The sequence below is a fragment of the Triturus cristatus genome, chromosome 4_2 (assembly GCF_964204655.1).
Source record: "Triturus cristatus chromosome 4_2, aTriCri1.1, whole genome shotgun sequence".
Taxonomy (NCBI): Eukaryota; Metazoa; Chordata; class Amphibia; order Caudata; family Salamandridae; genus Triturus; species Triturus cristatus.
The window spans coordinates 561059684-561078898 of record NC_140586.1 but is presented as its reverse complement, the minus strand read 5'-3'; the positions used below and the strand labels follow the sequence as shown (position 1 = coordinate 561078898).

The window sequence follows — 19215 nt, the reverse complement described above, 5'->3', positions numbered from 1 at the left end:
TGGCGAGTAGCACGCTACTCCGAAAACCATAGAGGATTAGTGGTGAATTAGTATAGTGAAATATGAAAGTAATTTTGAGTGGTGGATGTGTTAGTCAGTTATTTGGATTGAGAAGGATAGTGGAGGGATAGCAGAGGGAAAAAGGTTTGCATTTATATAGCGCTTGCTACTCCTGATGAGGTGTTGAAGCGCTTTTTCGGCAAGTAGCACGCTTCTCCAGAACACAAAGTATTAGTGATGAATTAGTATAGTGAAATATGAAATTAATTGGAGTGGTGGACATGTTAGTCTGTTATTTGAATTGAAAAGGATAGAGAAGGGATGGAAGGGAAGGATTTAGGATGTTGTTTGTTTTGGCGCTCAAAGTAGTAGGAGGAGGCTTGGGATGAGTAAAAAGGAGGTGGAGGGGGAAGAGTCAGAGGGAAGGGTTTAAATGGCTTGTTTTGAGAGATTGGACTAGTAAAAGCGGTGTGAGATCATTGAAGAAACAAGGAGTAGGGAAGAGTCTAGAAAGGGAAATTTGTGGATCATAGTAGTAGTATGGGGTTTATGATGAAAGAGGGTGGAGGATATATTGATAGAGGTATGGGGTGAGAAATAGGGTAGTGCATTGGATATGCTGAATTAGAAGAAAAGTAATAAATATATAGATCCATAAGTACATGGAAGATACATAGATGCATAAAAGAAGGTAGTATGTGTAGATTAAAGATGCATTAAATAAACTCCAGCTTACGAGCAAGTGTATTGCATTTTATTTGTTTTTCTTTTGTATTTCAATAGCTAAGCAATTGTAGATAAAGTTATGATAAAAGATTTACTTATTAATGTAGTCACTTATAAACATGTTAAAAACAAAGAATAATATAACTATTAGTAATATGTACATTTGTTAAGCAGATTGTTAAACTGTGTTACAGAGTGTGCTAAGCACCAGTCGTTGAGGTGTTTTAGAGAAGTTTTTTACAAAGTGTGTGATAAGGTGGTTAAATTTGGGCCTTACCTGCAGTGTTAAAGAGGTGCTGCAAAATGTGAATGGGTATTGGTCCAGTCTGTAACCAATGAGATTCTGAGCAAAGCACCAGCTCCCTGCCCCCTCAGTTTACCATTTGCAGGCTAAGTGATCTTTTCCAGGGTTAAGGAAGTCTCAGACCTGCATGAGAAAGGAAGAGAAGCCTGTGTGTGGCTCCCACAATGTACTCTCTATCCAGGGCCCGAATGTTGGCTGCCTCATCCGCTGCGATTATATTGGCTTCTGAAGACTGATGCAAATGTAAAAGACAGTGTATTGAAGCAATGGCTGAAGGAGGCTGAGCCGAAGCATGCTCTTTCCATTCTTCACGTAAGGTTTGGTTTTGGAATACATTAAAACCAAATGTCATGTAGTAAAATCTTAACTTCTTGCGTCTTGGTAGTGAGTCACAATACTTACAGCATATATGTACACTGTCTGATAAATGAAGCAATTACTAGATAGTAAAAAGAGTACCTGAACTGTTCTTGAATGTTCTCCAGCTGAGCCTTCACTGCTGTACATTGTTCTTGCAATGTCTGTCTATCATTTTCAGAGTTGACCAGCTTTGTATGTAAAGCTTCTTCTTCTACTTTGACCTGAAACAAAGGCTCTTTAGCTTAATTTTTGTAAATTTACAGGCAACAGGGCTAGTTCAACAGGACTTAAAATACAACAGTTCGTAGAATGTAATATTTCTTCCTAAGCATGGTGCATTTTTTATGCATATATGGCTTAGATTTCAAATGGCATTTTATTTTTTAAGAAGAGCATGTACAGATAAATTGTTAAACTTGAACAATAAAGAATATAAAGTAGCAAGAATAGTATGCGTGATTTATTTAAGTAATACAAATTGCATGAGAATGAGTAAAGAAAGCATATACTTTACAGTAAGAACATCCCATGGCTGTAGGCATGTCACTGAATCAAGGTCTTTTGCTTTTGATGTGTAATGAAAGTCAATCACAAAGTACACACTTCAGTAGTTTCTGGAAAAATGAAAGGGTGCACCCATTAAACTTTGTGGCTCCAGAGAGAAGAGTGAGGGACTCTAGGGCAGACGTGTGACACTGGAGTTCTGAAACTGTTGCATATTACCTTTTCAGGGGTCCTTTACTGGCCCCACGAGTTTTAAGAATTACCTCTCGCAATGGAATTAGCTGGGAAACAGAGGTGACCTTGGCGCTCACTTTGTCAAGCAGCAAAGAACTGGAGAGAAGCAACGTAACACTTCTACTGCCTCCCCTGACTGTGTACATTAAAGTGGTGGACTTGTTCAGCGAGGCAAATGATGACCTGGCCATAAATCCATGAGGCGGTAAATATTGTGTGCCACAAAGTACTTGGGTTAGCTTTGACCTGCAGTGTCTGCCTTCTAGACAGACAACATTGGTGTGGAAGAGAACAAACAGCAAACAAGCAGACAGACCCTTGGCTAACGGCAGAGTTTGCTTTTCATGTTTCACAGACAACACAGTAGACCAACAGTAGCATGAACATAATCAGATGAAGTGCAATAGACACGGACTAGCTAAGCTGTGTGGGCTGATGTAAACTTCCGTAGTGGAACAGAACGAACCATTCTACAGCAATGAGCAGCAGCTATACCAAGACCAGGGCGAAAGCAACTTGTTTTGTTCCAGATAGGCAGAAAGTTGGAGGTTGATTAGCTTTTCTAAAATCTTGGTATAGTCCGGCAACAAGGAGATCAGTCTGAAATTGGGCAGATTAGATTGGTCAGCTGATGGCTTCTTTAGAAGAGGAATCAATTTAGCCAGTTTCCAACAGCTGGGTACCATCGGTGTCTGAATAGACCTGTTAACAAGCATTTAGAGAAGGATTAATAGCTGCACAATTAAAAACAAGGGCATGGGGACACAGAGCCTTGGGGGAACCTGATTTGCATGCTCCTAGGGCATGTGCAGACTCCTCCAAAGAGATGGGTGTGAACTCCTACAGACAAGACAGTAAGACAAGTTTGTTAGGGGAATCTCCTGCAGGTCATTTGGTCAACTACTAACCGGGGGGTGAGAGCTGCCAGATCGCAATGAGTCCACAATAGCTTTTATTTTTGCGTCAAAAAAGTCAGATAGTTATGCACACAACTTAGGGGAAGCAGCTAATGACTGGAGCAGAGCATCAGTGTGGGTAAACATTTTATCAATTTTAAATACATTGCCTGGTTTATTATGGGAGACCACAATCTGGACTGTAAAGACGTCTGAATGATCTTTCTTGATTGCACTGTAATAGTTGTTTATAGCACTCTTATAGATTATTTTGTCCTGAGAAAGACATTGTCTCCAACTTCTTTATACAGTTTTTGTTGTCTACATAGCTCTTTGGGCTAATCTTTAGACCAGGGAGCAAAGTGCAGTTCTTGATTTTATGAGGGCAACGGTATCGGCTGCCTCTAAAAGCCAGGCATTGACCGACAGAGTGCCATAGTCGATATCTCACCTCATAGGTGGAGGATGCTCATTCAGAGAAAGACTAAACTCTGTAGAGGATACTGTGGCACCGTTTCGACAAGACACAGGGAGACAACCGCTACGTCAAAGAGGACTAAGTTCAACCCTCCATTTGAAGTGTATGAAGGCGTGGTCAGACCACTCATTATTTGTAATGTCTTGAACCAATAACTGGCCATTAGAGAACATGGGGTTCAGGATATGGCCTGCTACATGAGTTGGCAGAGTCATAAATTGTGGCATGTCCCAAGAAGCCATATTTTCCAATAATAGGCGACCGTGCAGGTCTGAGGCTAGATCCACATGTATACTGAGGTCCCCTAAAATCGTAAAATTAGAGTACTTTAGCATATACTTGGACATGAACTCATCCGGGATGGATAGAAATTCAGGTACAGATTTATTTGCAGAAAGTGTGAAGAAAAAATCTAGTGAAGCTTCTTTGTATCAAAAGCAACTCAGTTAAAATAACGTTTGTAGACAATTGCTACACCGCCCCCTCTTTTGCTTAATCTGTTACAGTGCAACATTGAGTAGCCGGCTGGGATGGCTAATGCTACATTCAGCGCTGAGCGATCGGACATCCACATTTCTGTAAGAAAGAGTATGTCTACCTTGTCCTTCATGAATAAATCATAAATGTGCAGGGCGTTTTTATGGAGTGAGCGGACATTGCCAGGCACAGCCCACATCCCAAACCAGTTGCTTGGTCCCTGGGAGCTGCAAAGAGACAGACGTGTATTCGTAATTAACCTACCTGATCTGGCAGGGCACAGGAGCAAAAATTGCAAATAGGGGATAGGACAGAATCCGGGGTATCACACACAACTCTACGGGGCAACTCCCGCCTTGGGGAGAGTGGTTCCACCAAGGAGTAGGTAAAACACTGACCAAACTCGAAAGAAAGAACAGCATGGCTGGCATGGACGGCGCAAATGGACTTGCCTTTGGCGCCCTAGTGGCACATCCGCGCACTAGCCCAGTTTTGGAGTGTATGCATCTAATTTGAAAAAGAGCTAGACAGCTAACTGGCTCAAAATGGAGGCCAGAGCGGCAACTAGGAAGAGAAAAACCCACTCCCCACTCCTCAAACAAGGTGTAAATGTGAATGACAGATTTGTTTTACAGCCCTCCACTTAGAAGTTTTAGGATTTTTTAAATTAGGAAGATGATCACGAGGCGTTAACAATGTGCAATAGACAATGCTGGAGTATTGAAGCTGCCAAGTTCCAAGTAGAGGAGGATGCCCTCTTCCTCAATTACAAAAACAAATCTCACCTTCTTGTCCTGGTTCAACAGCTTTAAAGTTTTCGACACTGTCAACCATCCAGCATTAATCCACACCTTGAAAACTTGCGTTAGGATCGCTGGCATAATCTTACAATGGCTCACATCCCAACTCCCCAACCAAAAGGAAATCATTAAGATACTAATTATTAGATTACAGACTCCTACAGGGTTCCATCCAATACCTATCTTTTTCAATCTGTAGATGGAACACTTATGAAACGTCCTTCAGACTGCAATATCAACAGCCATTAGTATGCAGATGACACCCAACTCTATCTCAGTCTTTCCTCAACCAATGACAAAGAGACTCAGATTGTGCCTTTAACACATTCACACCCGGATATCAACAAACCAGCTAATGCTAAACCCCGCAAAGATCAAATTCCTCCTGCTTATCAACCATGCCAAACATTTTCTGATTCAACCATGGCTCTCCAACTTAAACCTAATGAGCTTCATATCCCGACCAAATCATTTAGGTTCACCTCAACTCAAATCCCTCATGCAAAGAATGCATTGCCAAGTAAGACCAAAAGAGCCTAGTTCCAACCATCTCTTCTGAAAAAAGTACAACCTTTTTTCCGCCCAAGAGAAGACTTTAGAATGACAGTTCAAGTCCTCGTCCTTTCCCACCTAGTTGGAGGCAATGATCTCAATGGCATCCCAGACACCATCCTCACTTCCCTGAAAGGCATCCTTCATGCAGCAGCTTGGCTCATCCATTGGCTGAAGAAATCTGATCAATCACCTTTGCGCTAAATTATCTACGCTGGCTCCTCGTGCAAGCCCAGATCAAATTAAAAATCAGCTGCATCACCTACAAGACCCTCTATATCAAGACGTGTTTTCCTGGCTAACAAACTAATAACATCTGGAGGTCAGCTATTGCCACATTCAAATACACACCAAAACCTGAAATCACATCCCTTCCAACATCATAACAGTACCAATCCTTCTATAATTTCGGGAAGAAAATGAAAAATCACCTCTTCCAGGAACACTGCCTCAGATAAGCCAACATTTGACCCCTTTCACTAGCTCTACTTCCTCACTCTGTCCCATCCACTGCTATGTAGCCCCACTGGGATTGCTCAGTGTAGATCGCTTAGTTGATAGCCAGATAAATTTGTGCTTTAAAAATACCAAAACATACATATATACATACCATTAGGATTCAGATGGCCTGGAGGAACAATTAACAGAGTGAAGGAAACAAGCTAAACCTTTCAGAAAACATGGCACTAAAGGTAACATAATCAAAGATGGGGGACCTTGGAGACACAAGAAAGCAGATAATGCTGCCAGGTAATGCTCGACTACATAGCCATTGGCAAGCCCTGCTAAGCAAGAGACATTGAGAAATGCAGAATGTCAAAGGTGTGAGTTAAAGGGGGTCTGTGCCTTTGGGCTCACACCATTGTACAAATCTGTTCTAACAGGCCACATAAATGGATTTCATATCAGGCTTTCTTGCAGCCAAAATGACGTTCAGGGCTTTATCAGGGTGGCAAAACTACTTTAGCTGGCACCAATCAATGTGCATGCTCGGAGTGAGAGTCTGTTAGGTGCCTGGGGTGGAGGAGCTGACCTGAGTGCTGTAATCGCAGGTGTGGGAGATGAAGAGGTGGCAGAATGTGAAGTGCTAACAGATAATCAGACAAGAACCTCTTTGCCTAATCTGGAGAGGATCCTCCTGCACATTCCATAGAACCTTTGGTATGTCCAGAATCATTGGAAAAGTTTACACGATCCTCTGGGACCAAAAAACCAAAGGCACCCCAAGGGAACTATTCGGCACAGAACAGCCGACACTTCAAATTCAGGAGAAGATTTCCTCTATAACTTCCAGCTGAAGTTCCCACTTATGGTACTTCAGTGAGTGTTCAGAGCATTTACTCGCACTATGAAACATCCTACCAGATGGGCCATTACTGGAACAAATTCCCCACAGTTGTACCCACAGCTACAGGAGAATTGCCTCCCAAAATAAAATTCCTGAGCCCATACTTTCCTTTCTGTAACTCTAGAGAGTTTATGTGCAGAGGCTGCTCCAACCGAGTCCAGAGACATGATGTGGTTATATCACCAGTTGGGCACCCCAGTCCAGTGAGAAATCATCTGTGACCACAGTAGCCTCCATTATGGGAGTAATGAACACACCTCAAATTTGGACAGTACCGCACTGTGTCAAGGTTCAATACTTAACCGTCTAAGAGCTTGCACAGGAACATAGACGCTGATTCCCAACTCCCGCTCAAAGATAAACCGGAGATCAATGAATTGTACCTTGACTCCAATATTACCTTCAGTGGGGAAGGGGGAGTGGATAAAATAAAAAATCAAGAAGAGACTGGTCTTGAAAACTCTGGTTCACTCTTGCTCGTCTACTTTGTCTTCCCTTCTGCAGACTTCTTCTAAGAGAACCTTCAACACAACACATCAATATTAATGCCTACTCTACTCTAATTCTATTCTTTCTATATTTTCTATTGTCTTACCTACCCTAAGTTTTCAAGTGCTGCGCCTCTCCTCTGTAAGTATTTCTATCTAATACAATTCCTTTTTCTTTCTTATTGCCGCCTCTCAGTTACTTCACCTATCAAATAAGTTTTTAGTCACTAACTACTGTCGAGTTAACCTTTTAACTGCATATATAGCGTTTACCTTCCGCTTCTTCACTTACTTTAGAGGTAGCTTCTGTCTTCTGTAAAACGTCACTCGAGTTTCTTCCAATTCTCTATATTCCTTAACTAGTGTTTTTTGTATATGCCTTTACTTAGATTTATTAGCTTGAGAGTTCTAGTTATCTTCCTACCTAGGTACGAATTTACTGCTCTCTTGATATGCATTGGTCAATCTCTCTCCAACTGCTCTCTGGTAAGTATTATTCTTTCTCTTTGTTTCTTTTATGTTAATTTGATGTCTACTAAATTTCCCTAGAAAATAACCTCGTACTTTGTTTCTTCCTTATAGGTTCTGTCTCATCTCCTACACTGGTAAGTTGTACGTATTACCATCTATTTACGCTCCTAAATTTTCATTTGTTTTATTCACGACTTTTCTATAAATAATTATACTTCGCTTCGGTCTTCTGTTCTTCGATCCTTAGGTGGCGCTGAAGTATCTTTAACTTCGGACGAAGCTGCTGACTGGTTTCCGAAACTGGTACAGGTGAGTAATGACGAGAAAATTGTCTTCTTCAGATTTTACGATATTTCCTCTACTAAACTATAACCAGGTATTAAACTCTACTCTCTACTACTTCCGAAGGGAAGCGAAACGAATACCGGACGAAAACCCGACGTGATGCTCTGGAACTCTGATTCTAGCTGCGCACTCGAAAATGACTTCAGTGAAGTGCGCGCTCTTCACGGAGCGCGTGCTTCACCTGGATTCTGGACACCTGTAGATAGAAAAACTAGACCGCCTTCGCGTCTTCTGCAGCGGCGGCCATCTTGGAATTTCGTTGCCGAATTAACTCGGTCGTTTTTGGACTACACGCCTTAGTTAGTGTTGCCCCCACAGTTGTTACTTCATACTCCAGAGGCCTGACACACTGTGAGAAGTTGGTCTGGCATATGCTGGTCACTAGTTAAAGTGGCCACCTTGCACCAGTCCAATTCGAATCTTATGGTAGATAGGTTTTAGACAACCTTTTAAAGAAAGCTATCCTAGTGGTAGCTGTGGAGAGCAGCCTTCAGGCTAAGTCTCAGAGGAATGTAAAGCAGCTTGTTTTACCATATAATCTCTTGAATTACCAAATGAAAGGACACCACACAGGTATATATATAAAATATATATGTATTTATTTCTAGACACACTCTACTAATCTCTTTATGAGATTAGAAGTCAGGAACATATGCACAAATCAATTTTTCACAACAAATTAAGCACTTATATGGCTGGCATCCTAGGGGCGTACCAGACCATATACTAAAAAAGATGTTTAGGAATGTCGACTTGGAATGGGACAAGGCCTAGGGCCTTTAGAATAGCTGGGGCTCACTAATCCATCCAAGGCATGTAAGTAAAGGACCCACGAGAGACGCGGGCAGGGTGATAACACAGCCGCGGGTTCCCTATTGATTTCAATGGAGCAAGTCGCGGTTGGATTTTTAAAGTTTTAGGGTACTTCGGAAGAGTCTACAAGCAATCCACTTACAAGGTAAGTACTTCGAGGGTCAACACACACAGGAGCACCGGAGTGCACAAGTTACCTCACCCAGGGAAGCCGGGTGCATAGGTATCTTTTGGTTTTCCGGTCGCGGCGTCGTTTTCAATGGAAGCCGAAGAAGATTTGCTGCTTGTGAAGACTGGAGAAGTGTCCGGTGGAATCCAAGGCTGGATTCAGAAGAAGGAAGACCTGAAAGCAGAAGGGACAGTGTTCACAGTCACTTGCCAGTGACCCGGGGCCAGGAAGATGGATGCCCACGGTAGTCGGGTGATTTCAGGTGATTCACGGGTGTCTTGACTCTTCAGCCACGAGGTCCAGGAGGCGTCGACGACGACCAGGAGCTGGATTCGGAGTGTCCCACGAAGTCTGCAGCTTACTGAGGTGTCGGCAACCGGATTGGAGCCAACAAGCCTTGGCAACAGCAAGTCTCGTGGAATGTGAAGAAAATCAGGGGTGCAGACCACCAAGGTCTGAGGGACTCACCCAGCGAGGGTAAGTCAGGGCAGGCCTGGAGCAACCAGGGGAGCCCTTTGGTTTGATGAATAAGTCTTCAGGGGCCCCACCAGCCAACCAGCAATGGATCGCGAAGACGCCTCGGGAGGATTCACTTCACAGGAGCCCACGGTCACTCGGGACGAGGTAGGCCTCTGATTTGAGTGAAATCCTGCTGGAGGCTTGGACCACACGTGGTCCAATGCACAAGTTCGTAGAACGTCGTGAAGGGGTTGCACTCGACAATAGTGCACGGTACCCGGGTATTGCTGTTCCTCATCACTCGTGGGGTCCACTCGCCTCAGGTTTGCTGGGGACTCACAATGGCCGTCGAGAAGTCAGGAAATCCACTTCCGGGGCTGCAGGGACTTCGGACTCCAGCGGGAGCGGGAAAGTTTGCGACCGTTGATTCAAAGTCTTGGTGCCTGCCAAGCAGGGGAGTCACTCCTTGACTCCAAGGGAGATTCTTCAGCCTTCCAAAGGTAGTGGAACGTCAAAGGTTCAGGATTCTTCTTGTAGAGCGTTGTCCAGGGATATCTAGTTTGGAATGGCAAGGTTTCCCTATCTTATACTAAAGGAAAGGGAGCGACTAGCTCTATGACCACTCCTATGGGAGGGTCAGGGGAGTGGGTGGTTACACTCACTTCCCTTTGTCCAGTTTCGCGACAGAGCAGGGGCAGGTAGCCCGTGAACCGGTTTGAGCTGGCATATGTACAGAGGAGCCTACTGCTCCCCCAGTGCAGGACTTCAAAGCACTCTAGGAGTGCACCCAGCCAGCCCCAATACACTAAATCCTGTCTGGAAGGTGGTGACACCTCCCTGTGACAGGATGCCTATTGTTGGGCCTCCTCCACTGCGAGTTTCAGTCAGCAGCAGGAGGGTAGCCCAGTGTCTGTGCTGGTGGCATCCATTTTGTGATGCCAGGCTCCTTCAGATTTCTACCGTGTTTCCACAGTAGGTACATGTCTATCGCTCTAGAAGGGAGGGATCATACTCCCACACCAGTTACTGGTGTGGGGGTATGATTCCAAAGCGTTTGACACCAAACAGGACATGTTTTGATGCAGCCACCCCAAAGTTAGCTTTTACCGCTAGGTTATAATGCACTTAAGAGTATATGGTTTAACCGCATTCACAAACAGCCACAGAGAATAGACTCTGAGGGCTGCAGAGGGGCCCTGTTCAGGCAGAGGCACCCCCTCACATGGAAAACCAAGCACCCTGCCCTCAGGATTGATAGGGCCTGCCTTAGGGGTGACTGATAGGTTTATATGTGTGTGTAATGTGAGATATATGGAACCTATACCTCACTGAGGAGTGCTAACACTACCTCACCCAGGCTGCAGTAGCAGGCCTGTGGTGTCAGATTTAGTCGGCTTCCCAGGGGTGGCATAATACATGCTTCAGCCCCTGGTAGGCCTGTGAAGTACCTATGCCAAAGGCACCATATACTAGGGGTTCATAAGGTACCACAGTATCCAATCACTAGTGCATCTAATATGCACTCCGAGCTGTTTAGAGAGAACAGAGAGACTGGGGCCCTGATTAGCAGGGACCCAGCCAGACTATAGCCAGAAACCAGTGTAAACATCAGAAAAAAAGTGGGGGTAACATAAGTGCAGATCCTACTCTCCTACACGCACGGAGAGAGTATTCAGGATTTGGAGCCGCTGCCATCCCAGACACCACTGGAGGATCTTCATCCGCCACCAGCTGAATCAGGAGACTTTGGGGTCAGAACCATCTGAGTCATCAAGCACGAAGGATCAGGTTGCCTTGGGGAGAAGCCCAGAGGGTACTGGACGCATCCTTAAGAACAGCCTTGATGCTCTGAGTGGTCCAGATAAAAGGATTGTTTCCTTAAAGAAGATTTCTCCTTCCTATGTTGCTTTTTATTTTCGTTAGGAAAACCTTTTGAAAGATTGTTTCCTCACAGAAGAATTATCTGTAGGATAAGCAGTGGACTTTGGCATGTCCCTGCAGCCTTGGACAAAATGTACTTGGCCTCCCGCACCCTGCCTTGGTGTGCATCAGAGAACACGAATATAGCCCCCCCCGCACCATTGTCAAATCCAAGACACCACATGCAGATGTTGTGTGGATCCAATAAAGACATCTGCTTGCCGGACTCACAACAGAGCGTGGTCCATACGTGAAGAAGTGTTGAAAGCGGACACCGGTGTATACATAAAAAAAAAAAAAAAACATGCATTTACATAGACAACACTGGTCTGATTTCCTGAATGGTTAATAAGATAATCTGCATTTTATTCTATGCATAACTGCCTCTCTCTAACATGCTTCTGAAATGCTGGCAGAGCTGGAGAGCAGACAGTCACATATCTGCAAGGTGGTCTAGTGTAAAAAGCGATAATATAATTTTTGCCCTATTTACAACAACCCTAGATTTGCAGAAATGTCAGAGTTCACACTTCTAATGGAAACAAAAAAACTAAAAGAACCCAGGAAATAGAGTGCTGCTAGCTAATGAAAACACACCAGCTGAAGGGGTTCTATGGCAGGAGAATATTGCGGCTACCTCTGAGAACCAAATGTGGAAGACAGGCAGACTTAGAGCAAAGTATACCTTACCATATCACCTTTGAAATGCCAGAAGGGCTAGTTGGTAAGGGTTGCATGACAATTACCTCCGAAAGGCTGGCATTGCTGGTTCAGATTGAATCACATGGTAAATTGCTGCCTGAGGATTCATTGCCCGGTCAAAGATCAGGAGCCCCTTTGAAAGGCCAGAATCTAATAGGATGATTGAGTCAGTCATGCCCTAAGCACCCATACATCTGCCCACCTCACCTCAACATTAAAGCATAATATGATGACTATTTAGTATGAAATCACTTTGGCAAAGTTAAACAAGCATTGGCATAGCCTATAGGTCTCGCCTTTGGGACCTTATAAGTATTTAGTTATGCAGCACAATATCATTGGTACAACAGTATCAACTGTTGCATGGCTAAACACTTATAAGGTCCCAAAGGCGAGGCCTATTGGCTGCGCCAATGCTTGTGTTGTTATGGGGGCATAAATAACAGGAGGGTGAAGGTCAGTCAGTAAATTAGAGAGTCAGTCAGTGAGAGAGTCAGTCAGTCAGTGAGAGTCAGTGAGAGAAAGAGAGTCAGTGAGAGAAAGAGTCAGTGAGAGAGAGTCAGTGAGAGAAAGAGTCAGTGAGAGAAAGAGTCAGTGAGAGAAAGAGTCAGTGAGAGAAAGAGTCAGTGAGAGAAAGAGTCAGTGAGAGAAAGAGTCAGTGAGAGAAAGAGTCAGTGAGAGAAAGAGTTGATCCTCATCCTCCTGCAAACCACATTCCGGTTCGGGCGCGTCACGTCCACGAAGTCGCCGCGCTGGGAAAACTGCTGTTAACCTTCGTCCTCCTGCAATCCACCTTCCTTTAGGCAGTGTGGGGATCTTCCTTGGCTTATGATTGCTCTTCTCGGCCCCTGCCTTTGAGATACCATTGTTTGGGCGGTAACACGCTTGCGCTGGCACCAGAAGTATTCATTTCTGGTTACGCTCTGCATGTTTTGTGGATACACGCGGAAGAGGGGAGATTAACAGGAATTCCTCTGGACCCCAGTGACGCTGCAGCAGTGTGGGACGTATGCTGGACCTGCCTCTCTTCTTCCTGCCTTGTCTCCCCTCTTCCCCCTATTCACCTATGCTGCTTTGACTTAGTTGGGCAGGCTGGTGGTGGAGGGAAATTGGGACCTTTCATCAATCTCCTGCCTCTCGTCCCTGCGGAGACCTCAGATAACTGTAAATTTGAAGCACTGGGCGGCGGCGCGGAGCTTGGACGCCACACTTGCGCCAGGAGGCGCGTATAACTCACGTCGCGCCCCGCTTCGCGGGACGCGCGCGGGCGGCGCCGGGCTGAGCCCGGGCAGAGGGCGGGCCGTCTGTGGCCGTCAGGGGCCAAAGGAGGCCGGGCCGGGCCATACCCCTTTCTTCCCAAACACAACCAGCCCAGGAGGATGCCCTCTCCAGGAATTTGCAAATCGACTGCCAGGGAAGGGGGCTGCAATGCAGGGACGTTGGACAAGTACTTCAAACCTACCAAAGAAGATGTAGGTAAGGAAAATTCACTGGAGAAACGCAGGGCTGAGCGGCGGCGCTCCATTGATTCCATGAAGAATACGCCCCTGCCAGAGATCATCCCGTATCCCATTACCCAAGAGGATGGCACGCCCCCACTTAGTCTAAAACCTCTGACACCTGAGGACTTTCCTCTTCTATTGCGGGACATTCCCACTTCCCCTGAGTTGGCCCCTGGAAAACCCTTAGATACAACCCCTTCTGGGACTTGTCCTACTCTTGTTAATCTGGTCACCCAAACCCCACCTTCGCACGCAGCCAAGAAAAGCAAGCCTAAACAAAGAGTTGAGGTAGAGATGCACAGGCCCCCACCAAGCAAACGTAGTAAAAAGTCAACGGGGGGCAGGGGGAAAGTAAAACCGTCGCATCTAGATTTCGGTAAAAAACACACACTTGCACCCCAGCCTGGGAGGGATAATACGATTGCTCCCACTGCTCTTCTCTCAAAGGTCTCTAGTCCAACTAGAGCTACTATTCTAAACATCCCAGTGGCTGATATACCTAACCCTTCTACAGCTATAGGGAGCCTAGAATCGCTACTGCGTTCTCTTCTACAGCCCATTAGCGATAGTCTGATAAAAGTAGAGAGTAGGCTCACCTTATTGGAAACAGCTTTTACTAATCTGAACACCTTAGTGAGTAAGCAATCCAATAATATGGGACCTTATCCCCCCGCAGAAAACCTTACTAAAAAGGGAATTACGAAGGGTAATAACAAAGTCTCCCCCCAGAGTGCGACTACTGTCCCTCCTTTACAACCATTAATGGCTGTTTTAGACCATGCACCGCGCTGCAATGTATCCAATAGGCCCAGAGAGACATCGAATTCTGCCTCTCAAAATCCCCATTCAGGGACTATTGACGGCAATTTAGAAGCTGGTGGTATCTCTCTACCCTCCCCGGGTCGGCCGGCTCCAAGCCCACGGAGACCAGACTTGCCACCAGAGGCTAATAGTCTAACGGTGGTCCTAGCAGGCGTCCCCCGCTTAAGACTAGGGGAGATCGAAGATTACCAATCACTAAAATACAAGGTCATCAAATGGCTGAATTGGAATCGACCCCTACCGTCCCATTTTAACAATGAGATTATCATGGTAAGAAGGGTCCCCTGGTTAGGTAAAACTAGGAAATCAATAATAGGGGACTGTATCCTGACAAGTTTTAAGGATCCGGGCACTGTGCGGCACATTTGTAAAGGAATAAATAGGTCACTTGACTCTACTATCCAGACCATGCCAGTATCCTTTTCTTCCCCCCTACCCATATGCATCATATCCCGACACAAGATGAGTGGGTGAGGGTGGAACATAGACATAGATATAGGGATCGTGTACAACATCCAAATCTTCAGGTGCAGGACAGGCCCTACTTCCATTTTAATCGCTTTAATTGCCTGAATGGCTTGGATGGGGTCGATTGACTCCCTAGTCACAAGCCAACGGCTGTGGATTGTGGTTTTTGCAGTTCTCCTAAGCTACCTACCTCGACTGCTGTTGAATTGGACGGACCACTGAACAATCGGGCTGTCTTGGATAATTTATTAGCCCATAATGTTACCAACGCCCTTGGAACCTCGATTGACACATCATTGGTGGAGAATGGCCGCAGCAGATCCTTTGATCTATCGGCCCCTACTGTTAGCATCACGTTAGTATCCCCGATTTCAGTGGAGCCCGGAACTACATTTTTTAACACTATTACACCTCAACCTATGGCCACACAGCCTACCATTGTCAAATTCCCAGTTGTATGTGAGGACGTAACATTAACGCCACAAATTAATTACAGGCAGACCACCAGTGTCAAGCACTTAGGCAGGCCAAGCGGTTATGACCTGTCTATCCTTAGCTGGAACGTTGCAGGCATTGAATCAAGACTGTCTGACCCCCAGTGGGTCCAGCTATTGGACGGCAAAGATGTCATTATGTTTCAAGAGACTTGGGCTATAGGGAATGTGTACCTAGAGGGCTATCATTGTTTTAGTGTACCTGCTTCTAAGCCCGCTCACGGTCGAGCAAGGGGAGGACTTTTTATTGGGATCAGAATATTGGCTGGTGGCACTTTTAAGGACTTATCATTCGGGAACCCAAACATTCAGGTTCTCGAATATAAACGAAAGACCTCGATTTATTTAATCAATTTTTATAACAATGATTTTAATTCAACACCAAATAGGAATTACGCAGCACTTTCTAATTTATTGGTACACCTTGATACGAACATGAACATAGGCCCAGGCGAGAAGTCAGGGATCCTTATTGGGGGTGATTTTAACGCAAAAATCTCAGGTAAATACCAATCAGAGGACAAAAGCTGCCCCGATCTAGCAGATCGCAGAGGTATTGAGCTTGTTAAGATTTTAAATGAACACATTCTTAGCAATGTTATGGAAGCAAGCCAGTCCCCAAGGTTGACCCGCGCCCCCACGTTTAGAGGGAGAGATTCAAAATCGACGATTGATTTCATTTTTACATCCCCCCACCTAACAGACTGTGTCACTGATTCAAATGTGGTAGAGACCGTATATGGAGATCATAATCCCCTTACAGTCACCTTGTATTTGGGCCCTAGCCCAGTATATGCTAAATTTAATGGCGCAAGAGACATCACGCCATCGGGTGACGGTCTCCGTCTTAAATGGAGGAGAATTGACTGTGAAGCCCTACTTGACCGCGTAAAGAACGATCACCTAGCATTGGTAAACTCCTGTCTATCAATGGATGGGGACTGCCACAGAATAGTCACCGATTTTGGTAAATTATGCGTGGCAATTAAAAACTATTTGTTAGTCCCCATACCCCTTGAGACGAAGGACCCTAGATGGTTCGATTCGGCTTGCTCCACGGCAAATAGGGAATTACGTAGGGCATTAACAACCAAACCAAGGAACACAGCGGAGGTACAAACAGCTAGGAAATTTTATAAACAAAAAATAGCTGAAAGGAAGGCGGCACTTTTGATGGAACAGTGGGAGTCCCTGGTTGATAGCGCCAATTTGAAGAGCAGCGGGCAATTTTGGTCCGCTGTCAGGAAAATGCGCGATATGGGTAAAAACTTATCCCCTATTGGCTGCAATATAACTGGCCCTACCTGGGAAGCCCACTTCTCCAATATTTATGCTGCTCCCACTGAAGAAATAATCACCCCGGATCTGAGACAGTTGGGAGATTTACGGTTTGACCCCTCTGAGGTGGCGACAGCCATTAGAGAGAGCCTTGGCAACAAGGCCCCTGGACCAGATGGCCTACCTATAGATTTTATAAAACACAGCTCAGATTTATGGGCACCCATTTTATATAATGTTTTTAATAGTTTGTCAAGAGCGCCCATCCCCGAGACGTGGTCTCTTAGTATTATTGTTCCAATTTATAAAAAGGGCGACAGGTCAGACCCAGCAAACTACCGACCAATTTCGCTTTTGGACAATACTCTAAAAATACTTGGGCGAGTTATTTACAACAGGGTGGTAGAGTGGGCTGAAGATTCTGACCTATTGGATCCATGTCAGATGGGATTCAGGAGCGGGGTGGGCACGGTCGAGCAATGCTTGAATTTAAAATTAATAATTGATAAGTATACCGTTGCCCGATCTTCTCCTATATACCTCGCTTTCATGGATCTCTCATCCGCATTTGATTTGGTAAACAGATCAAAACTGTGGTCAATGCTTCTTAGTTATGGACTGGACGAGCCCTTAGTACACTTCTTGGCACATCTCCACACCGATCTCAGGGCACAAGTCAGGATTGGGTCGGGAGGAGAAGTTTCTGGTGCTATAAAAATTGGCAGGGGGGTCAGACAGGGGTGCGTTTTAGCACCCCTGTTGTTCATCATTTATATTAATGGCATAGCAAAGGCTTTAAAACAAGTAACTAGAGATGTCCCAACTATTCAGGGGCACCCCTTGCCAGTTCTATTATACGCAGATGATGCGGTCCTTATGGGCCGCACCCCTAATGCCCTCCGTGTGCTTGTGGAAAATTTTGTACATCATATGGAGGGCCTAGACCTGCGCGTGAACTTTAAAAAATCCTTTGTTATGTCATGCGGACCTGGTAAACGGAAACTTAACACCATCCATATCGGGTCTGACAAACTTGACTCTGTAAATTCTTTTATATATTTAGGGGTGGCCTTCGCTGCGAACAACTCGTGGAGTGGGCATTTTGCCCACGCCACGAGCAAGTTCTCGAAGGCCATCAATTCAATACTGAGTCTCCCACGCCCTAAGAAATTAGGTGCAACCAGTGCTATTTTAAAAAATTTTAAATTACAGTGTGTCCCTGTTGCCACCTATGGGGCCGAAGTTTGGGCTACTGCTAAAAATCCCGGCATCCAACGAGAAGAGACACGTTTTTGCAGAAAAGTTTTGGGTGCCCCAATTTCGTCCTCTGAATTTATCTGCCACAAAGAGCTAAACCTCCCTTATGTCTGTGATTTCATCAGAAGCAGACCAGTTTTATTCTGGTTGAGAATCTGGAGGAATAACGCAGCCTCTCTAACACAAGATATAATTAAAGACTGTCTTAAATGTGATCACGGACTTTTAATCCCATGGTTAGCTGGAGTTTTAAAATCATTAAACGCCGTGAATAAAGGCAACCTCTTCGTAGATCCCTCCAGTATTGGTTGTCAAGATAAGGTAGAGGTTAAACAAGCACTATATGCACTTTATGAGGCAGAACGGTTGGAAAGGGAAACATTGAAAGCCACGGTTATCAGATATATTGAGAATGACCTGCCCAGGCAACCTCTCCCACTTTATCTTACTCTTCCAATGACTAGTTGGGAGAGGTCTTTGTTGTTTCGATTAAGGGCAGGCTCTATAAAATTTATGCTGGGTTTCCCTTTGGGTTACAATTCTACTACTGACCGCAACCCTTGCCCCTGTGATGGCACCAGTAAGCAGAATGAGTTACACTTTTTATTCTTTTGTAAATTTTATCTAAAATATATTAACTGGTTTTTAACACCCTATTTTAGAAAACACAGACCCCTCTCTCTTATGGAGTCTCGTCAAATGTTACTCTCCCTGGACTCTGAGGAACTGATTTTTCGCACTAGCACCTTTTTAAGATTAATAATCCGTGTACGCAATATGATGGAAAATCCCTGAAAGACTGTTGTTTTAGTTCCTTATAACTTTTAGAGATATTGTGTTGTGTATATTGTAATGATGAATTGTTTTTATGCCTGTACTTTTATGAATCCAAGTAATTCGAATAAAGGTCTTTTGATTGATTGATTGAGTCAGTGAGAGAAAGAGTCAGTGAGAGAAAGAGTCAGTGAGAGAAAGAGTCAGTGAGAGAAAGAGTCAGTGAGAGAAAGAGTCAGTGAGAGAAAGAGTCAGTGAGTCAGTGAGAGAAAGAGTCAGTGAGTCAGTGAGAGAAAGAGTCAGTGAGAGAAAGTCAGTGAGAGAATGAGTCAGTCAGTGAGAGAAAGAGTCAGTGAGAGAAAGAGTCAGTGAGAGAAAGAGTCAGTGAGAGAGTCAGTAAGTCAGTGAGTGAAAGAGTGAGAGAGTCAGTAAGTCAGTGAGTCAGTGAGAGTGAGTCAGTCTTTTAGCGAGAGTGAGTCAGTCTTTTAGCGAGAGTCAGTCAGTCTTTTAGCGAGAGTCAGTCAGTCTTTTAGCGAGAGTCAGTCAGTCTTTTAGCGAGAGTCAGTCAGTCTTT

General features: G+C 44.8%; 1 protein-coding gene across 3 annotated transcripts in view; it reads right to left on the bottom strand.

Annotated features, from left to right (window-relative positions):
• The window catches only part of CCDC18 (coiled-coil domain containing 18), a 1105805-nt gene that overhangs the window by 853775 nt on the left and 232815 nt on the right, over positions 1 to 19215 (bottom strand). For all 3 annotated transcript variants that reach the window (XM_085602201.1, XM_085602202.1, XM_085602203.1), the window contains one exon: positions 1490 to 1611. In XM_085602201.1, coding sequence (XP_085458327.1) covers positions 1490 to 1611 — 122 coding nt within the window. The remainder of the gene's footprint in view (positions 1 to 1489; positions 1612 to 19215) is intronic.